We start from the raw sequence: 9463 nt of genomic DNA, 5'->3' as shown, positions 1-9463 counted from the left end.
CGTATAAAAATACCAATTACTACTATAGATAAGATCTTAAAATTTAAAATATTTTCTATATTAGAAACATGTTATTTAAATTTATACTTTCAGATAAATATTCCAAAAAATAATCTTGAAATAAAGATAGAAGAACTTTTGGATGAAATTTGTGCTGAAAATCCTTTAGATATCAAAAATACAAATAAAAAAATAGTAAGCATTAAATTAAAAGATCCTACAAAAGAGATAAATGTTCCAAATAAAATTCCTTATTCCACAAGAGATAGAGAAGAATTCTCATTAGAATGTAAAGATCTTTTGGAAAAAGGAATTATAAGATTAAGTAAAAGTTCTCGTGCGGCTCCATCTTTTTATGTCGAAAATAATAATGAAATTAAAAGGGGAAAACGAAGGATGGTAATTAATTATAAGAAGATGAATGAAGCAACTATTGGTGATGCTCATAAACTTCCAAGAAAAGATTCTATTTTAGAAAAAATCAAAGGAGCAACTTGGTTTTCATCTCTTGATGCAAAATCAGGATATTGGTAACTTCGTCTAGACGAAGAAACAAAGAAATTAACTGCTTTTACTTGCCCAACAAAAGAATCAACAAGTGTGTTGCTCTATGAATGGAATGTATTACCATTCGGATTAAAACAAGCCCCAGGTATTTATCAAAGATTTATGGAAGAAAATCTAAAAGAGTTAAATGAATTTGTTTTAGTTTACATTGATGATATTTTAATTTTTACAAAACAGGAGAGAGAAGATCATCTTCAAAAATTATTAATAGTTTTAGAAAGATGTAAAGAAAAAGGATTAGTTCTTAGCAAAAAGAAAGCAAGAATAGCAAAACAGGAAATAGAGTTCCTTGGATTAATTCTATCCACTCAAGGAAAGTTAAAACTTCAACCAAATATTTTAGAAAAGATAAATTTATTTCCTAATAAAATAGAAGATAGAAAACAATTACAAAGATTTTTAGGGTGTATAAATTATATTTCTGATCAAGGATTTTAAAAGAATATAACAGAATACACTAAAAGCTTATTTCCAAAAATAAGTACTAAAAAAGAATGGAAATGGGAAGAAAAAGATAGTATACAAATTCAAAGAGTCAAAGAATTATGTGAAAAACTTCCAGAACTTTATATTCCAGAAGAAAACGACTACTTAATAGTAGAAACAGATGCTTCAGACATAACCTGGTCAGGATGTCTAAAAGCTAAGAAAGCTATAAGAAGTTTGGAACAAGAAAAAGAATCACTAAATTCTAAATATTCCCCAAAGGAATTACTTTGCAGGTATATTTCAGGGACTTTCACTCCAACAGAACAGATATATACTACTCATGAAAAGAAAACTCTAGCAGCAATTAAATCTCTTAAAAAATAAAAAATTGATTTACTACCCAGAAAATTTACATTAAGGACAGATTCAAGTTACCTAACAGGTTTCATACGATATAATTTAAAAGTTGATTATAATCATGGACGATTGGTAAGATGGCAATTATTTTTGTTACAATATCCAATAAAGATTGAATATATTAAGGGTGACAAAAATGTTATTGCAGATACATTAACAAGAGAATGGAGTTCGTCTACAATGCATTAGATCAAGAAATTAAAAAATATGAGAAAGAGCTCGAAAAATGCAAGCATTGTCAGCAAATAAGAACACAGATCCAATCTCTCAAGAAGGCCATTCAAGCAATGAAATCAACACAACAACCGAAACCATCAGAGTTCAGCCAGCTAAGCATGGTGGACAAGTCAGGTGAAGAAAAAATTTCAGAAAATATAACAATTGCTGAAATTATTAAAAAATCCACACAGGATAAAAAATATTATGTAATTTATAATGACCCCATGAAAGGAGTATATGATGCCTGGGAAAAAGCAGCACTATTCACACATCAATCAAGGATAATTCATAAAGGAGGATTTTTAACACTGGAAGAGGCAAAAGAATCCTTCAGGAAATATGAAACTCTTCATCCAGAGCAAACCCTAAAAAGAGTAGATAAAGCTCCAATTCAAACCCAGAGAACAGGAATAATAAGAAACATTCCTATAAGGGCTAAAATCAAGGAAAAGAAAAGGGTATGTAGATCAAATCTCAGAGAAATCCTTAATATAGTCCTGAATTGGACTGAAGAAAAAAGGGCAATTTTGGGATATTATCCTATTGCCAAAGAACAGCTAACAAAACTGGTTATCTTTCCAGATGCTTCCCCATCTGACACTTATTAGTTCTTCTAGTATGGATTAATTGATACAATTTTAATTTTTAATGATCTAAAAATTATTAGTGAGTTTCCTGTAGGATTTGTTGATGCAGTAAAGAGATTTAAAAATATGATTGACAATGTAAATCCAAGGGATATATCTCTAAAATTTACAAACAGTCAACCTATTTTTAATGAAGAAGAAGAATGCTTGGTTCCAGTACACCAAGTAATATTCATGTCCGTCTTCTCAGGAAATTTTCAACCAATTGATCAAATTCAAGATCTAACAATTTACAGTCATGAAGGAAGACTAGCCAGCACATTAGCAAGGGTCTTTGAAAGAACTCAAAAAATAACAAAGGAATCTCACACAAGGATTAATTATAAAAGTAGAAATACTTTGCTCGTGTCCAACAAAAGAAATGAAATTGAAGAAAGAGAGATGAGACTCTTGGTAGAATTTGAATCAGCATTCTACAACTTATCTGGATTTTTAGAAAAACTCCCTGAAGGGATAAAGAAGAATCTCTGCTATTTGATAAAAGATAGAGAAGACCACAAGTGCCAGCTATGTGTCTCAGAAATATCTGAAGAAAGCAATAATGAAACGGAATCAACCCACATGATAAAAGAATAGGACAATACATCTGAAGCCCACATGATAAAAGAAGAGGACAGTGCATCTGAAGCATCCCTCAATATTATTGCATAATGACGTAAGCGCTTAGGTCATAAAGCACCAATAATGTAGCTGGTGCAAGATAACAAACAATGACGTAAGCAATGACGTCATAAGAAGGGTAAGGATGGGAATTGTCCATCAGACCCAGCTATTATAAATAGGTTGCTTAGGCAATTGAAGAATCATCAGAAAACAGAAAGCAGAAGGCTAAGAGTACTCATATGCTAGGAGAGGAAGGAGGAAGCTGCCGAGGCGATTCTGTAGTCTGACAAAGAATTCCCTTAGGGAAAAATAGTTCTAAACTCCCCTCTGGAGTTAGTATCTACAATCTCCCCTCTGGAGATAAAAACATCTATTGTAAAATATACTAAATAAAGGAAGTTTTTCTCCAGAAAGGTACATCTTCATCCTAGTCTTTTAGTTATGAATTATTTAGAAAGTTTAGAATTAACGAAAGAATCTGATTATTATAGATTAACTGCTTTACTAGATAATGAAAAACAGGCTGTTCTAAAAACAGAATTAAATCTCAAATCAAATGAAAATTTTAATAAACAAAGTTTTTTAAAAGAAGTTTTTAATAGAAAAAATATAATATACTATGGAAAAATTCAACTTGAAGCCCCTATAAAGATAAAATCTGCCAATGGAGAACTTGAAATAGCTTTGATAAATGATGAAGAATTGAGTAAACAGATCGAGAAAATTAAGGATCAACAAAAAAGATCTAAAATTGGATGGATTCATATTAGTACCATACAAGTCTTAATCAAATCTACATATATGAAAGGAATTAATTCACCAATAAGTTTAGCAATCTGTGACAAAAGAATTACTGATGACCCAATAGATCAAATAATTGGAATTGTTCATGGAAATTTGGCAAACGTAAATGTAAAATTTAATGCCCATCTTGGATATGCTATACCTTTATCAACTGAAAATCTTGGAAGATCTATAAGTTTGGCTTATAAATTTCACAGAAAGAATTTAATGGAACAAAATGATGAACCATTTTCAATTACATATGCAATAAATTATGCTTTAACAAATAGCCATCATAGTATAATATTTAAAAACAGAGAAAGAATTTATGTCGATGAATTATTTCAGAAAATTGTAAAAACAGAAATATTAAAATATAAAGTTATTGAAAACCCAGTTTTATTACTAAAAGAACCATAAGAGAAATTGGTTTCATCGAATTTTCAAATAAGAGAATCTAAAATTAATAGCCCTTTAAGTTTATCTAAGTTAAAAATTAAAGAAGAAAATTCTGAAATAAAAGAATTAACAAAAAAGGTCGAAAAATTAAATGAAACCCTAAATACTAAATTATGACAATAAATAAAGAAGAAATATATGTAACATATCAAGACAAGAAACAAGAGCTTTTTCGTTTGAATTATTTACAGTTTTCTGAAATAAATCAAAGAGCATTTGAAACTCTAAAAATAATCTATGACAAGTTAAAAAGAGAAGTTGAAGAGCTAGAAAAATTAATAGAGTCTCTAGAAAATAGTGATGAATCGATGATAGAGTTTGCAGAAATTCTAAAATAAATAATGAAGCATAAAAAGATTGAAAAATCAGAAAATAAAATAAAAAGAAAAACGGCGAAAAAATTAAAAAGTAAAATAGAGGAGTATAAAAGGGAATTAAATAATCTTCAGATCGAAATTGATGATCTTATAATAAAAGGATAGAAATAAGAATAAATATAAACAAGTTGGAATTAAACTTAAAAAATTTATAAATGCCTGAAAAACCATATTATGACTTAAAAGAATTAAAGCTGTTGAAAGAAAAAATGGAGAATGAAGTTGAAAAATTAGAAAGATATTTAGAAACAAGAGAAAGTGTAGAAATAAAAGAAGTTTTTGAAGATTTGAGAAATTATATTAAAGAAAAAGACAAACAGATAAAAGATTTTATATACAATAATCAATGCAAAAAAGAATATCATAATTATGATAGAAATTAAAAAAGAATTAAAAAACTATAAATATGAAGTCAGAATTATAAATATACATCAATGACTAGTAATAAATGATCATATAACAAATACAAGAGAAATAGTAGAAATGGTCAATACTTTAGATTATGAAGTTGCAAATTATTTTTATCAAAATCCTTTAAATAAAGTACTACCAATTGAATCTATACAAATTATAAACTTATTCGAAGTAAAATATGAAGAGTTAATAGAAATTAATGAAAAAATTAAAATTGAAAAATTGGTATCAGAACCAAATTAACGATTAAAGGTAACATTTTTTCTTTAAACAACATTTTTAGAGATACGCTTTTAAATCAATAACAACTACAAAATAAAAAACGTCTTTACAAAAAGTTAAAACTGACAACTTTATCAGAATAGCCACCTTCCGATATAATGTTCCAATTATACAAATTTCATAAACGTATGGGCAATGAATCATTCCAAGAGTCACTGAGTCAGCAAACTTTGTATAATTGAGCCCCACATGATTCCTTGCACATTTCCAATACTCATTGTGTATTACTGTATATATGGGTTATAAATATAATAATATATTTCAACTTGTACATTCTATATTGTTCTCAACTATATATAATAAAATGTGACACATTTGTCATTATCTAGAAATCAGTGAAGATTACTTTTAAAACCCTATGTTCACCCACACTCTACTCCAATACTACTATACTATATTGACAAGTTACTATTTTGCTGGAAAAAACAGAGGGCCCTTTCATGATATATTGGAGAGTGGATATATTAAATTACTAATTAATTAAATTAAAAAGACATAAGATGCATGAACCTGAACTTGTTCTTTGTGCTTAGTTAGATAGATCTGCCTCAATTAGACCGCCAAGTTGCAAGAAAAAGAAGGATTAAAGATTAAATTAAAGCATGAAAATTTGTATTAAATTGTGCCGACTATGATGTGCTTGGCATTATCTCCAATTATATACGGTTTAGGAGTATTCAATTGTGACATCAACTTTGGTTGGGTGGACCCCACAGGATCTTAGCATACATTGAACCTGTTAAAGGTTCTTTCATTTGGCGTCTTCTTACGGATGTGCAACTATCAAACGAGCTTGCCACAAGACCCACTTTTCCAATTTTTTCTGCTTCTTTTATTTTTTAATACAAATTAATTTTTGCAAATCTTTTTAATTTTTTTTGAACATTTATTATTGGTCAAGTAATTATTATCTGATACTTAATTAAGCGAGTAAGTGAATTAATCAAGAAGATTAATTATTTTGTAGATGTGATACAAAATAAGTACTTTAATTTTAATAATAGGTAGAAACTAAATTCATATAAGTGATAACTGAGAAAGCACACGCTTTTTCTCATGTTGTCCATCTTCTTCTTGTTCTCCAACAAAGAAAAAATCTCTTAGCTATTTCTGTAACGTGTGGTCAATGTGTGAAAAGTATATGAATATGTTATGTGATATATCTAGATTAGGAATTATACAATTCATCTGAACAAAAAAAAAAAAAAAGGAGTATCTTGTGTCCCACTTTTTTCGCTAGGGTTCTTTTTAAGTTTTTTCGCTGTCCTTTAATGTCTCCTACTTGTGATAGGAGATTCTTCTTGTGATCTTCAGCTCCGGATTCTGCGGTTGGTTGCAAAAAGCTCATTTCTTTGCTTCTGGGGTGGTGCTGTTCATTGCAGATAAGTAAGCTTGGGCTTCCCTTGTTATGTTCTTCAGTTCTTGCTTCTAGTTATTCTCATGTTACTGTGTTTTGAGCATTCCCTTTTTAGTCTTTACTTCTTGGGATGCTATTTATGAGTTGAAGCCCCTTGCTTTGTTGCCATGTGAGTTTGTTGATAGGGAATATTGGTTTATCTGAGATTATATTTTGGGATAATAGATTGAGGGTTTCTTTTGCCTGAAGATCTACTAGAGGGATAATAGATTTGGAATTGAATATACATGGTATTTTGTATGATTTGATCTGCATATTAATTGAAAGGAACTTCTAAAGAATTGGGCATGAAGTAGGATTTGAGGTATAATGGGGTTATTGGTGTGATCTGAGATTGTTGTTTGGGAGAAGAAATGGAAGGAAATTTGTCACAGGGAGGTTTGATGCAAGGTGGGGCTTCTTTTGGTGGTTTTGATTTGCCCGGTTCGATTCGGGTTCATCACCAGGGACAGCATCCTCATACCATGCATCAACAACATCAAAATCTTCCGCGGCAAGGGTCCTCGGTTCATGAGGGTTTTCCACTTACAATGGGGAACTTACAGGGCTGTGATCAAACCATTTCGCTGACAGACTTTGGTAAGGGAGAAAGAAGCAAAAACTCGGCAAGCGAGGAAGATGAGCCGAGCTTTAATGAAGAAGGTGGTGATGGTCACCATGAAGCTGGTAGAGGGAAAAAGGGATCGCCTTGGCAGCGAGTGAAGTGGACCGATAAGATGGTAAGGCTTCTCATAACAGCTGTTTCTTACATAGGAGAGGATGGAAGTTCGGATGGCGGTGGTGGAGGAAGAAGGAGATTTGCCGTCCTACAGAAGAAAGGTAAGTGGAAGTCTGTTTCTAAGGTCATGGCCGAAAGGGGTTATCATGTTTCTCCTCAGCAGTGTGAGGATAAGTTTAATGATCTTAATAAAAGGTATAAGAAGCTTAATGATATGCTTGGAAGGGGCACTTCTTGTCAGGTTGTTGAGAATCCCACACTTTTGGATGTAATAGATTATCTTTCTGAGAAGGAAAAGGATGATGTTCGGAAAATATTAAGCTCGAAACACCTCTTCTATGAAGAGATGTGTTCTTACCATAATGGTAATAGGCTGCATTTACCCCATGATCCTGCGCTGCAGCGATCACTGCAGTTAGCACTTCGAAATAGGGATGATCATGATAATGATGATTTGAGAAAGTCCCATCATGATGATCATGACGAAGATGATCAAGATGCCGAATTCGATGATCATGATGACTTCGAAGAGAACTATACTTCCCATGGAGATAGTAGAGGAGCATATGGGTCTATGAAGAAATTGAAACAAGGACACTGCCAAGAAGATTCTACTAGTTTTGGTAACTCTTTAAATTGTCAGCACTACAGCAAAAGTTCTTATCCCCATGGACAGATGGTCCAATCCGATGTGAATCAAGGTTTACCCGAAAGCGTGCGAACAGCTTGGTTTCAGAAGCAATGGTTTGAATCTCGCTCGCTTCAGCTTGAAGAACAAAAGCTACAGATACAGGTTGAGATGTTGGAACTAGAGAAACAGAGATTAAAGTGGCAGAGGTTTAGTAAGAAGAAGGACCGGGAGTTGGAGAAACTGAGTCTGGAAAATGAAAGGATGAAGCTTGAGAACGAACGCATCGCTTTAGAACTGAAACGGAAGGAAATCGGCGCTGGCTTTAACTAGGTCCACAGTCTTGCAACTTTTATGGCAATTGCATTATCTGTCTGTATGGTGCTCCTCTTTTTTCCCCTCTTTCTTTCTTTTTTTTCCATTACTGTCTTTCAGTATGTTGTGGTTTATTTGGTTGAAAGTAACAGGGGAACTTTGGAAAATCATTAATTGTCCTTCCTGCCTGTAGTGTTTAAAATTGTTAATTTGGAAACTCAGGTGGGCGTTGCACAATGGTTAGGCTTTGCTAAGGTTTTGTTCCCTGTATTTAAATACTGGGTGATTAGGGTATGCTGAGATTTTTTGTTCCCTGTATTTAAATACTAGGTGGCTGAAATACCTGAAATATTTTATGATGTAATATCTAAGTTTTTTACTTTTTTTCAAATATTAGATATTGTCTGTACTGACTTTTGTGTAACGGCTTTGTATATTATTCATCCTTTTTCCCCCATAAAGAAACTTGAAACTATTTCTGCTCTCCCTATTGGGAAACTCTTTCTTGTTCATTTATGTGCTGCCCAAGAATGTAAGAATGTTTCTGTTTTGGAAAAAAGGAATAAAATGAGAGTATTAATTATAGTTTAGCAGATAGCTTGGTGTTGTTTTATCTATATGTTTTCTAAATATCTCTTCCATAGGGTATTTTAGCTTTACCAGCATCTAGTAGGCTGATAATTGAAGCTTGGAAGACTTATATTTTCAAATGCTTCAGAAGCTAAACATGGAATCTTGTCAATATAATCAGATTGATGCTTGAGTTTTCTTCTATGTATTTTCTTCGTCTTATATCACACTCTGCTGGAATAGCTAGAAATTTTTTCTTGAAAAGTTCTTTTGTATATATGTTCCTCTTTAAGTCAATTAATACCCTTATATTTGAAAGGCTAGAGAAGAGAAATATTGCAATTTAATATACCTAAATAGGATAGATATGTGTGATTAATGTTTCTAATACAGAAAAGTTGTTCTTACTGTTAATTTTACTATTTCTCAAACAGCCAATTACATTTTGAATTGGATTATCATGGCTTTTTTATTAATATAGGTTATGTTTTCTGGGATTTATAGTAGTTTTCCATAGAAGGTTTTGATAGCATTAGGTAGTTTACAAGATGAGGTAGGGGGAATAAGAATAATTTCCTTTTTGGACATGTGTTGATTGCGGTGAAATTTTCCTTGATG

At 31.6% G+C, this 9463-nt stretch overlaps 1 protein-coding gene across 1 annotated transcript; it reads left to right on the top strand.

The window, feature by feature from the left end:
* Positions 1-5959: 5959 nt before the first annotated feature.
* Positions 5960-8865, top strand: LOC112775423 (uncharacterized). Its single transcript, XM_025819019.3, has one exon. The coding sequence runs from the start codon at positions 6968-6970 to the stop codon at positions 8291-8293; it is 1326 nt and encodes a 441-aa protein (XP_025674804.1). The 5' UTR covers positions 5960-6967; the 3' UTR covers positions 8294-8865.
* The last annotated feature ends 598 nt before the right edge of the window (positions 8866-9463 follow it).

The sequence above is a fragment of the Arachis hypogaea genome, chromosome 19 (genome assembly GCF_003086295.3).
Source record: "Arachis hypogaea cultivar Tifrunner chromosome 19, arahy.Tifrunner.gnm2.J5K5, whole genome shotgun sequence".
Taxonomy (NCBI): domain Eukaryota; kingdom Viridiplantae; phylum Streptophyta; class Magnoliopsida; order Fabales; family Fabaceae; genus Arachis; species Arachis hypogaea.
The sequence above is the reverse complement of the archived record's forward strand: the minus strand, read 5'-3'. Positions and strand labels throughout refer to the sequence as shown.